At 39.1% G+C, this 21,028-nt stretch overlaps 1 protein-coding gene across 1 annotated transcript; it reads left to right on the top strand.

Moving 5' to 3' along the window:
- The first annotated feature begins 50 nt into the window (after positions 1 to 50).
- On the top strand, positions 51 to 20,495 carry LOC139478923 (prolyl 3-hydroxylase OGFOD1-like). Its single transcript, XM_071261611.1, has 13 exons — positions 51 to 313; positions 1,877 to 2,028; positions 2,734 to 2,780; positions 4,565 to 4,665; positions 6,158 to 6,277; positions 7,582 to 7,673; positions 8,303 to 8,431; positions 9,247 to 9,360; positions 11,200 to 11,279; positions 11,913 to 12,103; positions 13,224 to 13,355; positions 15,760 to 15,818; positions 16,355 to 20,495. Exons 1-13 carry the CDS (start codon positions 160 to 162, stop codon positions 16,499 to 16,501), a joined length of 1,518 nt encoding a protein of 505 aa, XP_071117712.1. The 5' UTR covers positions 51 to 159; the 3' UTR covers positions 16,502 to 20,495.
- The last annotated feature ends 533 nt before the right edge of the window (positions 20,496 to 21,028 follow it).

Raw genomic sequence — 21,028 nt, 5'->3', positions numbered from 1 at the left:
CCGTTCAAGAATATTACGACTATAACGGAAAACGGCACTTCCGTCAACAAATGCACGTGTTTTGGCGGGGATGCACTGACAGGATTGCACGTCGATTTTACAGACCATGTAGATGTTTTCCAGTATTGTACATTGGGTCGCCGTGTACAGTTGCTCACGATGAGTGGTAAAAGACCACAAGTGTCTGATGGGGAAGTTGTCACAAAACGGCACAGACCGCCAAATCTGGAGGATGTAAAAATAAATTCTAAAGTGACAAATCTGAAAACAACATTTAAAAACGCCTTTAGCCAAAAGCAGTGTGTGACGGACGGTGAGAAAATATTATCAAAGACATTGTGTTGTTTACACTGCAGAATGATTGATAGGAGACGAGACATTAAGCTAGTCAGGTGGATTGCAGACAGCTGCGCCCAATAATTTCACTCTTGCCAAATGCACTATATGGGACGATGGCATTGATCACCTGTGTTCTATATTATTAGTGCATATATTGCCCTTTAAATACACCACTACCGTACGTGATGTGATAAGTGTACATTTCATGCATGCCTCCCATAACCTATTCTTAAAATCAAAGTTTTGAATGTCCCAAAAATATTTCATTTTTAAAAACTATTACCAGCTGATTATGTGCAGTATGAAACACAGATATGGGAATAGGCAAAATGTAAAGACCTACCAGGCCACAACTTAAAGCAATGCAGGTACTTTTTTAGTCTTTTTGTCTAACCAGAGCCTGCAGAGGAAAAAAAAACAGCAGTAATTTAAACCCTGCATTACCTTGAGAATATGGAACAAGTGAAATTATGAAAAGTGACTACCTTATTTGGCGTAATAAGCACCCAGGGCATTCTCAAAATTAGAAATAGGGGGCGCTTATTAGAATCTAATTTTTGTGGAAAAGATGTATATGTCTCTTACAAATTATACTTCATGCATGCTTGCACGTATTGACTTACATATCTACGTATTTGTGATAACACAACTCCACATTAACAATGAGTAAAAATCATTGTCGACGCCCATTGTTCCAAACGGGAAGTACCGATAATCAGCAGGTAAAGTTGAAAATATCAGCAATTAGAGCAGGGTGCTTATTACGTCAAATACGGTATATGTTATTGCATTATCACTTTTGCAGAGGAAATACAAAATGTTTGAAAAATGTTCCCAAAAGAGAGCATGTTACTCAAGAATATTATGATTTCTGTCATAATCTTATGCATACTGTTTGATAACCAAATAAGAAATAACTTGATCTGTGCCATTGATGTTGAGAACCTTGTCTACCATCAATATAAGAGTATTAATTTGTGATGTTTAATTTTTTAAACATCAACAACAAAGTGCACAATGCTGTCTCAATTTCTATATGACACAGGTCATATAAAGTTGTTTATACTCATATGTTGTATAAATACATTTGAATCAATCTAAACCATGACTATGATTAGACATGTTAGATGACATGATTAATTCTCTACATGTGTCTCGAATGCAAATATTTTATTTAAGAATTGACTTTCACTTTGTGCGAGTTCATTGGAGTATGAATCTTCATAGAGTGAGGGCCAAACTGTATGAACGTCGGAGCTTGCGACATTTCTTAATGTATACTGAAAAGCTTAGACCAAGAATAAAGGTTCTAAATGATCAGAAAGAACACTTATGTATGTTTTCGTGCTAGGGGATTCCCAGGGTTTTCCCCAGGAATGTGGAAGTAGTCCGTCAGTGTTTACGTCATTTCAAGAACACGGTTTCTTGAAAAACGTATGAACGTCAAATTGTGTTGTTCATACACTTATTAATGTCAATTTCGCGGTCATGTGACCGACCTCTCGTCCAATGGAAAAGCTGTATATGATATTTGCAGATGACAGCGGGTGTTGTGTGAACCAGCTGCCCTTCACGCACAGTTTACTGCCAGACTTCATACAAGATTGCAGCTTCCTGGACGATCTGACAGCTGAACTTCACGCAGTGCCTTTTGCAGAGAAAAACAATGACTTATATAAGTTCAAACAGGTTAGTAACCATGGAAACAGACATATTTCTTTACCTGTACCCTCAAATGCTGCATTACCTGTAACCATGGTGTGGATTAGGTTTGAAGTAATATGATTCACAGTACAGTACATGAAAACTCAGCACTTGTCAAGTCAAAGACATCTTGACATGGATATTTTGAGAATCAGTTTTGTGTATCATGCAAAGATATCCCTATCAAAAGGGGATTAGTGTCTATATCATGTTTATAGCAATTTCTTAATGTGTTCTCTTATGTCATATATCTGTCTACACATATGCCATTTTATATTGACTCTTCACAATGTGACTATTTTATGTTGTATCATGGCGCAAAGTGTTATGAAGCCCATTTCTGGTGTCCCCGCCGTGATATTGCTGGAATATTGCTAAAATCGGCGTAAAACTTCACACTCACTCACTCACTCCCCTCCCTCCCTCCCTCCCTCTCGTACCCTCTCGTACGTTCGGAGTGAACATTGACTACCGGTACCATGATTCATGAACTTTATTTGTATGGATCTGTATGCCTGAATAATGTGGAGACAAATAAGCTTTATACCTGCTTATAATATTTAGTGCCACATTGAAATAAGACCTTAAAACGTGGAATACTGTACTTTTGTTATCATGATTACTGTTGTGTTAAATGTTTGTGTTGGCCATTCTTGTGTCTAAACTTTTAAGATGGTTATTATTTCGCAGAGTTCAGATCTGAAGAAGACAGCTTCCCCATGCATAGCACATCTCAAGTGAGTGATTGAATATTGTTTTATGAATGTATCCTGCGATAAAAGTTGTCACAAGAAGCAGACGACAGTTATTTTGTTGATAGGCTCTGGTTTTAAGTGCAGACTGGTTTAATGCTTAAATGAGTAAACGGGATGCGAGAAGGACAAATAAATGTGAAAAAAAAACCAATTTCTTGTGTCAACTGCTGGCAAAGAAATAAGATGCAGAGCTCCAGATAAGCTGCGTATTTGCGTGAAATACCCATCAGAAATGCAGAAATATGCAGTAAAATAAAATACAAGCTTATCAAATACGCAACGAACATTACAGATTTGCTACAAAATTAGCAAAATATTGTGAAGTAACCCTGCGTATTCGAATAGCAAATCAGCAACTTATTTTGAAATTATAAACGGGCATTCCGTCAACATTGCCAAACTCCACGATGACAGTTACATCATGATCATTTGCCATCACACTTTCTTGTGGAAGTATCGTGGTATTTTTGAGTCCTATCAAAGCTCTCGAACCCACACGACACCAGTTTGCAGGGACTAGATGAATAGTGTTTTTAAATATTTAACTTAAATACCCACATGAGTAAAAACTAGTGGGTAACAGAAATTTGAATACCCAGATAGAATTACTAATACCCAATGATTTTAAAATGCATGGGTAAAATACCCACAACACCAAAAGCTTATCTGGAGCTTTGAAGAGGTAAATTCATGTATGGCATTTAATACTTGATTACACAGTTTAGGGTGTTGTTTGTTTGTTGTTTAATGACACACTCAGCAATATTTGAGCAATATGACGGCAGTGTGTAAATAATCGAGTCTGGACCAGACAGTCCAGTGATTTACATCATGAGTATTGATCTACGTAATTGGAATATGATGACATGTATCAACCAAGTCAGCGAGCCTGACTACCCGATCCTGTTAGTTGTCTCTTATGACAAGCATAGTCGCCTCTTATGGCAAGCATGGGTTGCTGAAGATCTATTCTCTACCCGGATCTTCCTGAGTTTAGGTATACATATCATGCATATTAGAACACTTATCATGATAAGGGGTATTCACTCAACTACCTATACCTATACTTTCAGGGATTTATCTAGGATTCCAAACTAAGTATTCTTTGCAGGCAAATTGTGAAAACTTGTGATAATGTGCAAATATGGATTTATTTTTATTATTCTTAGTTTGGTAAATTCAAAACATTTAAAACGGGAACGTTTACTGTCATCTGCTGCAGACTTGGGGACGAATATCAGCCTCTGAGCGGGTCAAGATAAATCCCTGACTTTATTTCAGTTTGTGAACATGGTAAATGTAAAGAATAATGTGTGTCAACCCTGCTAATGCTAATAGAGCTGCCATGGTATATCTCATGATATCATGTATATATGGTGATGAGAAGAAATGACTAAAAAGCTATACCTTTGTAAATCATATTTCATATTAATTGTGGTGCTGAAATGAACTTGGGAAAATTACTTTTGAAATGGCTTAGAAAGCTGGACTATAGCTGTGTGGAAATTCATAAGTGGCTGTTAAATCAATTTTTCAATCAGAGGCAAGGTTTTGTTGTTGGAAGCCTCCAAATAAGTATTTTCTTCAAGGCTGATTAATGTAGAGACTATGTGAAACAAAATTCATTCATTCAATATGTAACTAACTGCTGTTCAGTATTCTCAAAAAGGGATATTTAAGATCTCAGGATATATTGCTGCTGAATAAGGTATGAAGTCGTTATGGTCACATGTGTTTTGTTTCATGTTTCTGCCTACGCTTTTCAGAAAACTGTTGAATGAAGATTTTCATGGATGGCTTGAGGAGGTCACGGATATTCCGTTAACGTCAAATGTGGACATATTCTGCTCTCAGTATAAATACACAGGTAAGGGACAGTCAGCATGGTAGTAATAGGGACCAGACATGGCCGACAATGTTCTAACAAACATCAGGAATCTTTGGTTGTTACCGTTAAGATGTATAGCATCTCTGAACCAGAAATTACGCTATAATTGATCCTACCCAAAATTACAGTTTTTGTCATTTTCCCAAATGAATTATTGAAATGCCAAGAATATCAAGTAGAGCAATTTGTGAATGCATGGTTGACATGAAACTTTTGACAGCAAACTATATTGGCCAATGAGAGCAGTGCTTTCAATTCACATAATGCACATAATATTCTTACTCTCTGATACAAGATGTCTGATAGGGTGTTATGTTAAAACACACTCAAGTCATTTTATCAGTGGGGGCACGGGTGGCCCAGTCGTCTAAGGCGCCGCGATTCGCTGTGCCGAGTTGCGTCCCTTAGGCACGCCAGAAACCTATGATTTTGGGTTCGAATCCCGGTTTCTAGGTTTGTCAGCACCATACCGGTGCTCGTGGGTTTCACCGAAGTGGTAAACATCGAAGACCTGCGTCACTTCGGGCATTCCTCCCACATTAAGCTGACACGCCGTGATATAATTGGAATACTGTTAAAAGCGGCGTTAAACACAACTCACTCACTCACTCATTTTATCAGTTGATTGCAGGTTCAGACAGGGAACTTCTGGTACTGTTAGCATTATTCTTTTTCAATCCACTGATTACTCCAAAGTCTAAGGCGCTGCAATTGACTGGGCAGAGTTGCATCCCTTGAGCATGCCAGAGACCTGTGCTTGTTGGTTTCAACAAAGTGGTCAACATCAAAGACCTGCATGTCTTCAGGCTCTCCGCCCCAAATCAAGCTGACATACCTTGATATACCGTATACGACGTAATAAGCGCCCAGGGCACTCTAAAAATTAAGAATAGGGGGTTCTTATTAGAATATTATTTTGGTGGAAAAAAACAGAGTTGAAAGATAAATTTTGTGGTTTAAGCTGACAACCTGAAATGTTTATGTACGACAGATATATTTTGCCAGAATTTAATTGCCCATAATTAAGGCTGCATATACAAATGATATAGCACACGAGTGCGAATTATACGCGAAAAAATAAGTCTTGTGTACATTGATCAGTTGGAAGGGGTGCTAATTGGGATTGTTCACTTGCCAATATATTAACAAATATCGCCGTGGACACTTATTTGAGCGTGGCGCTTATTACGTCGAATACGGTAACTGGAATACTGTTCAAAGCAGTGCTAAACCCACCTCACTCTCACTGATGCTGGGGATAATTGCTCATGCTTTCAATCATTAGTGCAGCTGGTCAGATTAATTTTTCACAATCTTCCATGATGGAGCTTGACTATTCCTAATTTGACATGGCCATTGATTCTCTTACATGGCCAGATTAGCAATGATTAGGAAGTCAGTTTTTCTAAAAACAAGTCATGATGTCGCTCTGTAGTTGTCTCCCCTTACCCCTTATCTTGCGTGAACACAGATGTGCTCCTGTGTCACGATGACGAGCTGGAGGGTCGGAGGATCGCCTTCATCTTCTACCTGGTTCCTGACAGCTGGGGGGAGGCTGATGGCGGCATGCTTGACCTCTTCGACATGGACGGTAAGATGACAGACCTGTCCCTTTGTTGTAGGGTACACAAAACCAAATGGTTTCCCATAGTCTTCTACAGTGACATATATTTTTTTTAAAACCGTAAGCATTCAACAGCTCTTACCTGTGTGCACCGTCTGGCCTTAAAGCAACAATGAAAACAATAAAAATGGCTAGGTTAGCAAGTTAGTTTTCCAAGCACAGGAAGCTAATCCCGCCTTACCCAGTTCTACACCAAATGTCACTTGCTTGAAAATAGTTGTGGTCACATTCAGTGTAAGTCATCATGTTGAAAAAGACAGCACCAAATATTGAAAAACATGGTCAGTGTTAATAACAGGATAGATGTACATTATAAGAAACATAAAAGCCCTACACAAAATCATGGAATCACAGCTGCCAGATGTCTGAATAAGCACTGAATGGTCTCGACGACTGGGAACAACTCATTTTGATTTGGTGGAGTTGAACCTGTAGGAGTGGCAGGGTAGCCTAGTGGTTAAAGTGTTTGCTCATCATGCTGAAGGCCCAGGTTCAATTCCCCTCATGGGTACAATGTATGAAGCTCATTTTTTCTGCTGTTCCCTGTTCCTGGACGTTGCTAAAAGCAGCATTAAACCATACCCACTTACTTGCATTGTTGTCATATAGTTGAAAAGGAAACTTTGTACTTTTTTAAACTTTCATGTCATTGGTCATGTTGGTTACTCATGTTGAACTCTCTGGAACCAGAAAAAAGGTTTGACCATTCTGAGAATTGACATAAATGTTCATCATAGTTCAGTTAATAAACCATGAACCAACTTTATATTCCTTTTGATTATGAGACTCTGTTGTGAGTTAAATAGTATCTGTAGAATTTAAGTATTATCACGGCAACTTTACACATGTGGTCAATGTCTGGAACCTCAAAGTTAGACAGGGACATGTTACGTTTATTTGAACACTTTTAAGAAAAAATGTTGATATATTAATGTGCCATTGCAAGGGAGACCTGCAAGAATTTGACACAATGGTGCTCGACATTATGTGGACTTTTTAGACTTATGACATGGTGGTTCCATGCCATCTTCCTGAGGCAAGGGAGTTTACTATAAAAGTCCAGTTTCCACCCTTGCCGAACTAGGCTGGAATTTAGTGGCTCGTTTGTAGCACCAAGAGTAGCGAGTTATGTCCCGTCTATGTCCTTCCTTCAGACCGCTGGAAAATTACCGAATCCAGCGTTAAACAACAAACAAACAAACTTGTGGAACTACAGAAGGAAGACTTCTCATACAGCAGCTGTCAGTCATTCGCATTGTTCTATGTTTTAGAGCATGGACAGCCAAACAAGGTTGTCAAGTCGGTTTGCCCCCAGAGGAACTGTCTGCTGTTCTTTGAAGTGACAGAGGCGTCATTTCATCAGGTGAGTGACTCGAACGAGGAGCAACGACCCATGCCATGTTGTCAAGTGTGCCACGAGGCACTCAAACAGATGTTTGGAAGTGCCCTTTGGAATCATAGTGTGCAAACTAGAAGACTACTGTTTATCCATCATCGAACTTTGTGACTTTCATTTTATGCTACTTATTCAACCTAGAGATGTACTTAAACACTTGGGCGGTCGGGTAGCCTAGTGGTTAAAGCGTTCGCTCATCACGCTGAAGACCCGGGTTCGATTCCCGACATGGGTACTATGTGTGAAGCCCATTTCTGTTGTCCACCGCCGTGATATTGCTGGAATATTGCTAAAACCAAACTCACTCACTCACTCACTTAAACATTTGTTTTGGCTTGTACCTTTCTAAATTAATTTGAGCTGTATGCCAAATGTATATAATTGGATGTAGACATCCTGTTTTAGTTGTAGGCCTACCCAAGAATATTTTTTGGCCATATACCTTTATACTTTGGAGATACAGGGTTTGTTTCAAGCACCTGTTGTAGGGCATGTCTGGCATTGACATAATCATATGCAGCACACTGGATCAGGATTACATTCAATGCATGTTGCATGCATGCCAATTCTATATGTATCTAACTCATTCGCTACAGGTGGCTGAGATTCTGTCAGAGAGCAAGTGTCGACTGTCTGTAAGCGGCTGGTACCATGGTCCCGCTGTACCCAGATCTAAACCCTTCGTGGAGTCCCTGCCTCCCCTCATCTCGCCCAACACGATAGATGTAAGTAAACATGTTGTCATTGTTTAGAGGATTTGCCACTAGGCCGTGATAAATAAGCATTCAATTTTAGTCTCCACCTGTCTCACTATTGAACACGACACATAAGTACCCAATTACATGATGAAGGAAGTCGCTTAATGTGGACCCCTCTTTCTATACTTGATGAAGTATATCATATACACCATTTTATACAGTCCCAGCAAACGTTCATGTGAATCGTGTCCACACATACCTTGAACAAGTTGAATCATGTGAATTGTGTACACACATGCCTTGAAAAAGTTGAATCATGTGAATCGTGCCCACACATGCCTTGAACAAGTTGAATCATGTGAATCATGTCCACACATGCCTTGAACAAGTTGAATCATGTGAATCGTGTTAACACATGCCTTGAACATGTTGAACAGTTTAAAATATATGTTTAAGAGATTAAATACCTCTGACTATGCCCACCTTACATATTCAGCTCGCCTCATCATGCTGACTGTTCTTAAGAAGGTTTCTTGCCTATGGTGCCATACACAGTCATGTCAGTCTTGTAGTTGGATGTATAGCATGCAGATTTTTATTGTCAACATTTCAGTTTGCAATCGTGGGATTTATTTTATTCATTTTTCCTGTTTTCATTATTTTACACAGGTCAGATCTGAAACAAGTTATAAAAAACTAATTAACTGAATTAAAATATCTGATTTTATAACACAAGTTTTCAGCCAGACATGAATCATGAGAATTTTCAAAAAAGTGTCTGTTTTTATTACTATTTCTGCAAAATAGTATATCACTTATTCACCCAGTTGCCATGGTTACAGGAGGATGATCTGTACAGCTGGATCAACCCGATCTACCTCAACCCCGAGATTCAGGCTGATATTAAGGAGAAGTTCGAGAATGATTCAGAGATTGAATTGAAGGATTTTCTTCAGGTATGACCATGAGGGTGTAGGTGTTTACTGTAGAAACAAGTTTGTAGACAGGAAACAGAAGGAACCTTTAGACGATGTAACTTCAGTATTATGTTGAGCTGAAGGAACTGACTTTAAACAAGTGGGTTATGTCCTGGTTGATGCTTCTAAGACATTACAACTGGTAAAACAGTTCTGTCCAAAAATTGGCAGATGATCTCAAATTATGGTCTTCAGTCTATGAAAGAAGCACACATTTGCTTGTGAGTTGCAACAAGGTTGTAAATATCTCTGTCTTATATGCTAGGAGCATGCATTCAAAGGTGAATATGGTGCACTACAAATGTTGTTGTTGTATATGTTCAGATGTAGTAAAGGATATGCTGAGATACAGTTAACTACATCGGTCGATCTAGAGGGGAGGGGGGTGTCCAGGGGGTCTCGATCTCCCCCTCTTGATAACCAAATGTAGCATGTTGTAGACAATAGTATATAGGATATGTTGCAGAAGAGAATAGGTTGTAGTAGTGGATATGTTGCAGAAGAGAATAGGTTGCAGAAGAGAATATGTTGCCGTAAAGAATATGCTGCAGAAGAGAATAGGTTGTAGTAGAGGATATGTTGCATTAAAGAATATGTTGCAGTAAAGGATATGTTGCAGAAGAGAATAGGTTGTAGTAGTGGATATATTGCAGTGTAGAATATGTTGCAGTAAAAGATATGTTGCAGAAGAGAAAAGGTTGTAGTAGTGGATATATTGCAGTATAGAATAGGTTGCAGTAAAAGATATGTTGCAGAAGAGAATAGGTTGTAGTAGTGGATATATTGCAGTATAGAATAGGTTGCAGTAAAAGATATGTTGCAGAAGAGAATAGGTTGTAGTAGTGGATATATTGCATTAAAGAATATGTTGCAGTAAAGGATATGTTGCAGAAGAGAATAGGTTGTAGTAGTGGATATATTGCAGTATAGAATAGGTTGTAGTAGTGGATATATTGCAGAAGAGAATAGGTTGTAGTAGTGGATATATTGCATTAAAGAATATGTTGCAGTAAAGGATATGTTGCAGAAGAGAATAGGTTGTAGTAGTGGATATATTGCAGTATAGAATAGGTTGTAGTAGTGGATATATTGCAGAAGAGAAAAGGTTGTAGTAGTGGATATATTGCAGTATAGAGTAGGTTGTAGTAGTGGATATATTGCATTAAAGAATATGTTGCAGTAAAAGATATGTTGCAGAAGAGAATAGGTTGTAGTAGTGGATATATTGCAGTATAGAGTAGGTTGTAGTAGTGGATATATTGCAGTAAAGAATATGTTGCAGTAAAAGATATGTTGCAGAAGAGAATAGGTTGTAGTAGTGGATATATTGCAGTATAGAGTAGGTTGTTGTAGTGGATATATTGCATTAAAGAATATGTTGCAGTAAAGGATATGTTGCAGAAGAGAATAGGTTGTAGTAGTGGATATATTGCAGTATAGAATAGGTTGTAGTAGTGGATATATTGCATTAAAGAATAGGTTGCAGTAAAAGATATGTTGCAGAAGAGAATAGGTTGTAGTAGTGGATATATTGCAGTATAGAATAGGTTGTAGTAGTGGATATATTGCAGTATAGAGTAGGTTGTAGTAGTGGATATATTGCAGTATAGAATAGGTTGCAGTAAACGATATGTTGCAGAAGAGAATAGGTTGTAGTAGTGGATATATTGCAGTATAGAATAGGTTGTAGTAGTGGATATATTGCAGTATAGAATAGGTTGCAGTAAAGGATATGTTGCAGTAAAGGATATGTTCAGATGCAGTGAAGTACATGTATACGCATTAAAAGATATGTACTGAAGGATTGTGTGTTTACAGGATGAGAAGTACAAGACGGTTCTGCAGGCAATGAGTGATGTGGGTGTGTCCTGGTCCCCACAGGGCCCTGCAAACAAAAGGTGGGCAAGCAGCATGTACCATCATCTGTGTCGGAAAGCCTCCAGACAACACACCCAGTACACCCAGTTTTCTGTTTGTTACAGGAGCCCTTGACATGGGTGGTGGCTGGTCCAACTCTGTCATTTCCATACTAAGTGCCCCTTGCAAACAAAATTGAAACAAATGTAACATATTTTTGTAAATTCTGGGGAAATAAGAAATTTGTTATTCAAATTTGGAATTTTTTCTGTCATTTGCTGCCGAATTTGGAGCCGAATATCAGCCTCTGAGCGGGTCAAGATAAATTTCTGGGTCCCTAGCAACCTATACTTGACTAGATGGATTAGGTGGTCAGGTTCAGTGACTTGGTTTGTGGGTCATAATGCCTCGATCGAGTGGATCACTGGATTATTTAGAGGCTTTAATATTGCTGAATGTGGTATTAAACAACAAACAATCAATCGTCAGTGAATTATGGTACATCAGGCTTGCATCCTCAAAAACTGTAGCAGTGTCATGAAATCATTCCTACCGGTAGAGCAGGATATATTTACACTTTTCCCCAAAAAATTTATTTCGCTGGATAATCGAGACTTGTTATTCTCTGGCGTTGACGTATTATATTTTCCATGTTTTGTGTACTTTTTTTTCAGAAACTATGATGCATGCATCGATGGGGATAGGCCAGAGGTCCTGACCAAGTGTGTCAACTTCCTCCAGTCCGATGCCATGTTCCTTATTCTCTCCAACCTGACAGGACTCAAACTGCATGAGTTGGCGCCGTCGTCTGATGATGAGGAAGAGGCAGCAGACACTTCTAATGGAACAGCCAATCAGAGTAAAGGTATCCTGTTGAGCCAGTCTGTTTGTTGAATATCGCACTAATGAAAAATTGTGTTCACGGCTCTGGTTCTTCACTAGGACTGTTTTAACTTATGTACATAGAAATACTTTAAGATAGTTTTAGTGCTAAGATTATTTTGCAGTATACTTGTCAGGAGCATATTCATGCATATCATTGAGACCCGTGAAGATCCGGGGTGGAATAGGTCTTCAGCAACCCATGCTTGCCGTTAAAGGCGACTATGCTTGTTGTAAGAGGCGAATAAGGGGATCGGGTGGTCGGGCTCCCTGACTTGGTTGATGCATGTCATCGTACCCCAATTGTGTGCGTTGGGTAAAACCCTGGTGATATAACTGGAACATAGTTTAACGTAGCGTTAAGGACGACTCACTCACTTGTGGTGAGTGAGTGAGTTATGGTTTTACGCCGCTTTTAGCAATATTCCAGCAATATCATGGCGGGGGACACCAGAAATCGGCTTCACATATTATACCCGTGTCAAGAATCGAACCCAAGTCTTTGGATTGATGAGCGAACGCCTTAACCACTAGGCCACCCGACTGCCCCCGCTCACTTGTGGCCTGATAGACTCTGTAGAGATTACATCAGCAGAATTGAATGAAGTATACTTGCAAAGGGGTATGGACCCAAGCGCCTTTCATAACATATATTCTTTACCATTGACTTATAATAGTAGTGGGGCGGTTGGGTAGTCTAGTGGTTAAAGCGTTCGCTCATCACGCCCGGGTTCGATTCCCGACATGGAAACAATGTGAGAAGCCCATTTCTGGTGTCCCCTGCCATGATATTACTTGAATATTGCTAAAAGCGGCGTAAAACCATACTCACCTATGATAGTAGTACTTGTGCTACTGAGTTAGCGTTGTGGAACGGGACCAGGCTTTATTCCATTCAGAACAGACTTTGTTCCATTTCTATTATGTCAACAAATATTATTTTGCTTTAGCATGCTTTGTACTTTGTAGTTCTATTGTCTCCTTGTCATGCCTATGTTTAGGTATTGTCATAGAGCAGGATGGTTCTACCTGGCAGTTCAGATTCCCGAAAGCAGTTGTTGAAGATGATATGCTATTACAGATGGTGTTATTTAACTCCTCAGAGTTGGGAAGCAATCCTCAGTGCCGGAGTGTGGTACGGCAGTGGCAGCACGGCAGCTACACTCTCATCCATGACACCGACAGCGAGGGCTCCGAGTACGCTCTAGACGCCTTCATGTACTTCGGATGTCCAGGTAGGGAATCAAAGCAATCTCTCACCCCTGGCAGGAATGGGATGTTTTGTCACAATTTCAGATTCATTCACAAAGTTTGAGCCATGTCTTTCCATAATCCAGTGTGTGTTAACCACTGACACAAGTTCTAGGAGTGTCTTGTGTCAGTCCACTTGGCATGGCTGAAGATTACTGTGTCATGAGGATCAATGAGGTCAGTTTGGCCATAGTCTAAGCCAATGTGCCTGTCAAGGGCACTTGGTTTGGAATCCTAGATAGAATTCCCTGGTCTTTCTTGCTATCAAACAGCCCCCTCTTTATATGCTATACATACAGTAAACTATTCATCTCAGCAGGGACAGCATATATATACATGTCATTTCAATAAAATTGTGGTATATGGTATTCAAGAAGTGTAAAGCTATTCATACATATAAATTCTTGCCTGTAAAGTCAACGTACTGTATTAGTGTGTATTACTGATTGGTTGTTAAACAAAGTGTGGAACGAAGTCCAGAAACTAAAAAAGTTTGCATAGTTACAATTTGAAAATGACATTACCTTTGTAGCATTTTAATAACTTATGTCCCATTAATTTTACTTTGTTATACATTGTTATAACCATAGTTCATTAGAAGTACATATACAGCATATATGCAACAGATGGCAGGGATCAAAATAACAGTTTGTCAGTTCATTATAAGCATATTCGTGTTAAACGTAGTTTACTGTATTGTTAACTCTCCCAAAAAAGTAGGGGATATTTGAAAATAACACATCATTACAGAAATACAAAGAGGTGTCGAGTGATGTAAGTGGATGGATATGAAAAAGGTAAAATGTCAATAAGCAGAACCAGTTGGCGGTGTATTGTAGGGGTGCAAACATCCAAGAAGATGACAAGATGGTGTAGTAAAAAGTAAATGTTGACTTGATCATACCCCCAGGACGATTGGTCAAACATTCGTTTATAGGGCATGGTATGGTCAAAATCAATGGTCCAATGACAATTTGAGGAAGTCTTGTCCACTCCTCTTGCAGCACGTGGCTAACTTAGCGGGTGTTCTTTGACGCCAGGGTACACATCTCCGCATGTCATGCTCTGTTAGTAAAGGACTCATATCTGGCCATTACATCCTTGTGATTGTTTTCTGCTGGAGGTAGTCAATTATGATATGTCCACGGAGGGCAAGAGCGTTGCCTTCTTGAAAAGTTGACCAGTATCACATCATAGATATGGGTGCAGTAGTCTCGGTAGTACTGTCCAGTGACCTTTCTGTGTACAATATATGCAGTGGCGTTCTGGCAGTCATGGTGATTCAGCCCCACATTACAGACCCTCCCCCAAATCTGTCATGTTGCCTTGCATCGATGTTTACACGATACTCATAAGGTCGCCTCCAGACACATCCATGCTTCTCCAGAAAGTCCAGAGGGAATCGTTACAAATATGAAAACATTACACATGACCATTGACTCTAAACACGATTGGCTTATGGCTAGAATATGTTGATTTGTTAACGGTGGTACAACTCAAGGGAGGCAACTGTGTGGTCAACGAACATGCAGATTAGTTGTAGTTACTCGATAACTTGAACTCTGGCGGCCTGGTGCAAATGAACACCAGTTTGTTTTCTTTAAGCCTGGTTTCTGATAAATTGATCCTGGACATGTGTTGTTGACCAAGGCGCCCTTTGTGGATCCGATCATTAACATTTTGTGTCAGCAAATATTGACTTCTGGCCAAGTTCTAGCCATTTTTGAAACATGCCAATATCCCTTGAGCATTCGTCACAGTGTTGGCGACACAGTCTCAATCGGATCACAAATGCTATATTAAAGCAAGAGTAGAGAGCTTACATGTTATTGTGGAAAATGAAAATAAAAAATATTAATGGCTCAGAGGCATTTGCGACCTTTCACTATTTTTTCAAAACCAAGAACGAACTCCTGCCCACGTGCATAGAGGGATAGCATGGTCCAGGCCCAATGTCTTGGGTGTGTTGGGATGTTAGGGTTCGGCTCCAAAACCATTCTATCTCTGGCAGTCATGTTTGAAAGCTGTATTTATTCAAACAACCAGTCATAACATTTATATTTCATAATCCCCTTTTTTTCGGGAGAGTGTATATAAACCAAGTGCATGACAGTGATATAAATCTTTTTACATGATACATAACTTCTAGGTGCTGCTATTAAGGTTTAAAAAAATAAAAGAATTGGTTCTCAGGAATTGACTTTTGAAAAAAATAGTGCGGGCAGGCAGTGTTGTTTTGTTTTTTTGAAAATCGAAATAAAAACGAAACATGCAGCAAACTTTATGATGATGCGGATGGTGTCTGAGAACCAAGACTACTATTTTTTTTAGCCTAATGCTATGAAATATAAAATCATCAATGGTTGAGAATGAAGTTCATTGTTCCAGACTGGGATTCTGACAACGGTGGCTACACAACTTACATAGCTAAGGGAGAAGACGAAGAGGTAGGATTTGATACAGTCATTGCACAATACTTACCTGCAGTAAAATCTGCACTCTATTTGAAATCATCACTGTTTATGTTACAATAATTTTTAGCCCAAACATGAACAAGACTCCTGAACATGCTGAATGGGCCCAGGTGGCACAGTAGTGTAACAGCTGTGAGGCTGTGGGTTTGAATCCCAGATTTACCCTGGTCGTGATCCTTTGTCTATCTGCACTAGTAACTCTGTAGTGAACATCTACACCCTTAGCTTTACGCCTACCTTATGCTTACACTACAATAACAAAACTGCTCCAAGCAATGTAAAAATAATATGGACGAAAGCAGTTTAATTGAAGACACATTATTGAGAATTCTGACTTTGGGATTGCCTTCAAAATCATTTATTATTTTTGCTCTTGTGTCTTGATCCGCATCATTGTTACATTGTTGATAACTAGAGTAGAAATCAAGAAATCAGATGTGGTATACTGCATATTTATGCATGTTGAATATTCATGTATTTGTGAAACTGTCTGATATCTTGTGTTCCAGCTGCTGACCGTGTGTCCGTCAGACAACTCGTTGGCACTGGTCTACAGGGACAAGGAAACACTCCGATTTGTGAAACACGTGAACCACACGATCACCCGAACAACTGACACCAAGTTCTTTGACATTGCTACTGTGTACTACGAGTGAGATGAAGAGGGACGGACTATGTTAAAGACACTGTCGCATGGGGAACCCACATAAATACAAAAATGACCAGTTGACATGTAGAGAAATTGAATTGTGGAGTTAAATATGATTATTTTAAATTTTTTGTGGAAAATATCCTTCAGAAACATGTACACTTGTTCTGTGCCTGTCCTGTTCTTGTTATAGGAGAGAGATGTCATCTCAGTTGTCGTTTAATCTTGTGGCTAATGGATCCATCAACTCGCCACCAGGACATAAATGAATACATTACATCAGCAGAGCTCCAGATAAGCTGCGTATCTGCGTGAAATACGCAACGAACATTACAGATACGCTACAAAAATAAAACTTGCGCGTATCATCAAAATATTGTGAAGTAACCCTGCGTATTCAATTAGCAAATCAGCAACTTATTTTGAAATTATAAACGGGCATTCCGTCAACCTTGCCAAACTCCACGATGACAGTTACACCATAATCAATTGCCATCACACTTTCTTGTGGAAGTGGTATTTTTTAGTCCTATAAAGCTCTCGAACCCACACGACACCAGTTTGCAGGGACTAGATGAATAGTGTTTTTAAATATTTAACTTGTGTAACATGTGTAAAAACTAGTGGGTAACAGAAATTTGAATACACAGATAGAATTACTGATACCCAATGATTTTAAAATGCATGGGTAAAATACCCACAACACCAAAAGCTTATCTGGAGCTCTGCATCAGTCTTTGATTTTTGCTTGCTTTTTGATAAATTATATAAATTGTATTAATTTTGATAAACATATAACATAGTTGTACACTGTCACTATAATAGCATGTGCAGGCCTGATGACCATTAACTACACGAAATTTGGTTAGATAAAATATGTACCGTATTCGACGTAATAAGCGCCCAGGGCGCTCTCAAAATTAGAAAAAAACATAGTTGAAAGATAAATTTCGTGGATTATGCTGACAGCCTGAACTGTTTATATACGACAGATATATTTTCCAGAATTTAATTGCCCATAATTAAGGGTGCATAAAACGCGAATGAATAAGTCTTGTGTACATTGGTCAATCGGAAGGGGTGCTAATGGGGATTGTTCACTTGCCAATATGTTAGCAAATATCGCCGTGGGCGCTTATTAGAGCGGGGCGCTTATTACGTCGAATACGGTATATGGTTTATATACTCACCAACAAAAGAAACGCAAATACCATACATATTGGTTAATACATGAAAAATTACTCATATTCAAGAGATCTGAGATTGGTTTGACGCAGAAACGATTACACTGATGTGGGAATCGACGCTCAAGAACACATCACATGTAGCGTCATAGATCCATGACTCGAGATGTACCATTGGTCTCATGCAGGATTAGCTTGTAAAGTTTGGAAATCATATGCACTTGACTGATTGTTAATTTTGTCATTAAGTGGTACACATTGGAAACATCTCTTCTTAACATACTTACTTCTCGATATGTTTCTTTGGTTTGCGTTTCTTTTGCCGGTGAGTATATTATGTGTTAAATCTTTTTCAAACCTTGGTAGGGTGATGCAGGGGCATTGGAAGCCTACTTATAAATGACCATATGCATGATATGTACATGAGCTCACACTCGTACACACACTCATACACACACACGATAAACAGACACACCCACAGAGTGATCAGCCATCTTCCCGAGGCAAGAGAGTTAACTGACTATAAAAGTCCAGTTTCCACCCTTGCCGAACTAGGCAGGAATTACTGGGCTCGATCGTAGCGCCACCAGTGGCTATTACCAGTTATGTCCCTTCTAAGTTTCTCCTATGGACCAATCAGCTTCCACCTCTCGTATCACTTGCGTTTGTTTCACAAAAAATGGTGGCATCCAGTCAGGATGATGTGATCGATAATCAGATCTATATTGTGATAAAACGGGTCTTATGCATCAAATGCATCAAATCACGTGAGCACCTTGTTTAAAAACATGAAAAGATTTGGAAAATATCTGCTGACAACGAGTTGGCGGTGCACATGCTTTGCAAATCCTGCAATCGACAGAAATTTACGAACCGGATTTCGATTTTGGTGCGTGATTTTTATTGGACTATGCATAGACTCGTTAGTCCAGCCAAAATGTAACTCCATAATGCCAGCCTAGTTCGGCAAGGGTGTAAACTGGACTTTTATAGTCAGTTACCTCCCTTGCCACGGGAAAGATGTGATCAGCATGATCAGTTTGTTCCGACCTAATCATACTAATTATGTCCCATGTGTTGTAAGGTTGTTATGTATATTATCTCTGATCATGTATTTTAACAGTATTTGTTGTCCTCTGTTATTTACTTGTGTTTAGTTCTACTACGCTTTGAAATAAAGGAATGTTGATCAGGCATAAGGGCGTTACTTTAAATTATGCGCATTATTTTTATGGCCAATAAGAGAATAGAGAAGAGAATTTATGGATGTCAACTTCTTTGTTTTGAGGAACACAATATTTCAAAGTTGAACTTACTCCTTCATCAGGTGAGTAGTATAAATATTCACCTGATGAGTGAGTGATTGTGGTTTTACGCCGCTTTTAGCCATATTCCAGCAATATCACGGCGTGGAACACCAGAAATGGGCTTCACACATTCTGCCCATGTAGGGAATCGAAACCTGGTCTTCAGTGTGACGAGCGAACACTTTAACCACTAGGCTACCCCACCGCCCCTTCACCTGATGAGGGAGTAAGTATGTACTACTAAACATGCTAAACGTTGTGTTCCTCATAATAAAGAAGTTGACATCCTTAAGTTCTTTTCCTTTTGTGTATCACTTCTAAATGCCTTTGGGGCGGTCGGGTAGCCTAGTGGTTAAAGCATTCGCTCGTCACGCTGAAGACCCGGGTTCGATTCCCGACATGGGTACAATATGTGAAGCCCATTTCTGGTGTCCCCCGCCGTGATATTGCTGGTATATTGCTAAAAGCGGCGTAAAACCATACTCACTCACTCACTCACTCTAAATGCCTTTCAAAGATTTAATAAGAGAATATTTTCAAATTTCCCATGTCATCTGACATGTATAAATCTGACATTGTGATCTGTAATGTTGCATAAAAGGCTGAGTTTGATGTGTGACAAGTTCGTACAGAGTAGGACCCGGGTACCCACAGGACTACCCGGACCCGTGGTTAGTCATGTCATATATTGTAAGGACAAAAATTATCTAAAACTCTATGGTTACACTACAAGTCACTTACGTTCCTTTTCTTTCTGACAATGCACCCGTTCCTTCTGACTTTTATATGTTTGAATAAAGATAAAACTTCAGTCAATTTCAGTATATGCATGACGGGATCATTTTATAGGTGTTTCTAAATACATTTTGCAAGTGCTTTTCCCAATTAGAAGTTTGTACCTACCTCTTAAGACCTATAACGGGTACCCGGGTAGCGTCAGGTAATAGTGGGATGGGTAACCGGTTAGTAAATTTGGAATTGTCCCAGCCCTTTTTAGTTGTGTTTGTGGGTAAAAAGATGAAAGGTTCCCCTCTCATCACTGTTGTTTTCTTTCCTTCCTCCTCAATGTTGAGTTAAATGTGCCTGAGAAACATTCTTTTTCTACTTCATCAGTACCAGAAACATCTTTGTGAGAAGTGTCATTCTATAAACCTATACCAGTAGTGTTATGCAGTACGCTACGCTTTTCATATTGGATTCTACAAGCTTGACTTTGTATTGGTCTCTACAAGTTTGGTTAAATAGTCACTGGATGTTACGTTCCATATGCTACTGTAACTAACAGTATAACAACACTAGTTCAAACTCATTGGGAAATATATTTTCATCAAAACATGATAAACCCAAATTGCCAAAAATCGCAAAATTCTCACTGTCTTTACCAGTAAGCTGTATCCACGTTCGACATCCAGGATATGAACTTGTGGCCGTGATAGTTTAATGACTAATTTATTCTGGCCTTACTATTGAGTGTTTATCTATATGTATGTATAGTCTGTCCTATAAGACTCTTATTCAAGATTTGTTGTAATGTTACATGCAATGAAATGTAGTACATTTTATGATCATGAATTAAAAAAGTTCAAATTTTCTCATCTCTGCTTCTTGTATGATTTACTTTATATTGTAGTTTCATACCCAAAGACGTTAAAAGATGGTACTTGTTGTTACCCTGTCTGGCACTCGGCATTAAGGAGATAAAACAAGGACTGGTCGGCTCGGAGTCAGTATACTGTTTGGGAGTGGGGTATTCATGTTAAACTGCGGCATGATATCTCAGTGTGCTAGTACTATAAATCGGCATCAGTCCAGACTAGTACAAGCAGCCAAACACACATACTCACGTGCTTGCACATCGCTATATAAGTGCAATAATCTTTGACGCTATGTTAAACCCCATTTCACCTCACCTCACCTCATAGCCAAGGATTAACTAAGTTTTTCCCTTTGAGTTAACTGATTTTTGAAAAACACAGGACCGCTGTGTCAATTGATTATCAGAAGATGTGATATAGTACCTTGCCATAACTGAAGAAATATGTA

The sequence above is a fragment of the Haliotis cracherodii genome, unplaced genomic scaffold, assembly GCF_022045235.1.
Source record: "Haliotis cracherodii isolate W230 unplaced genomic scaffold, xgHalCrac1.p SCAF_4, whole genome shotgun sequence".
Classification (NCBI taxonomy): Eukaryota; Metazoa; Mollusca; class Gastropoda; order Lepetellida; family Haliotidae; genus Haliotis; species Haliotis cracherodii.
Note: the sequence above shows the minus strand (reverse complement) of the source record. Positions and strands in the feature narration are given on the sequence as shown.

Excerpts from the sequence above, each read along its gene's own strand:
- LOC139478923 (XM_071261611.1), top strand. The coding sequence starts at position 160 with ATGAGTGGTAAAAGACCACAAGTGTCTGATGGGGAAGTTGTCACAAAA. Across the intron at positions 6,278-7,581 it reads TGACCTCTTCGACATGGACG|AGCATGGACAGCCAAACAAG; the intron begins GTAAGATGACAG and ends TCTATGTTTTAG. Across the intron at positions 9,361-11,199 it reads AATTGAAGGATTTTCTTCAG|GATGAGAAGTACAAGACGGT; the intron begins GTATGACCATGA and ends GTGTGTTTACAG.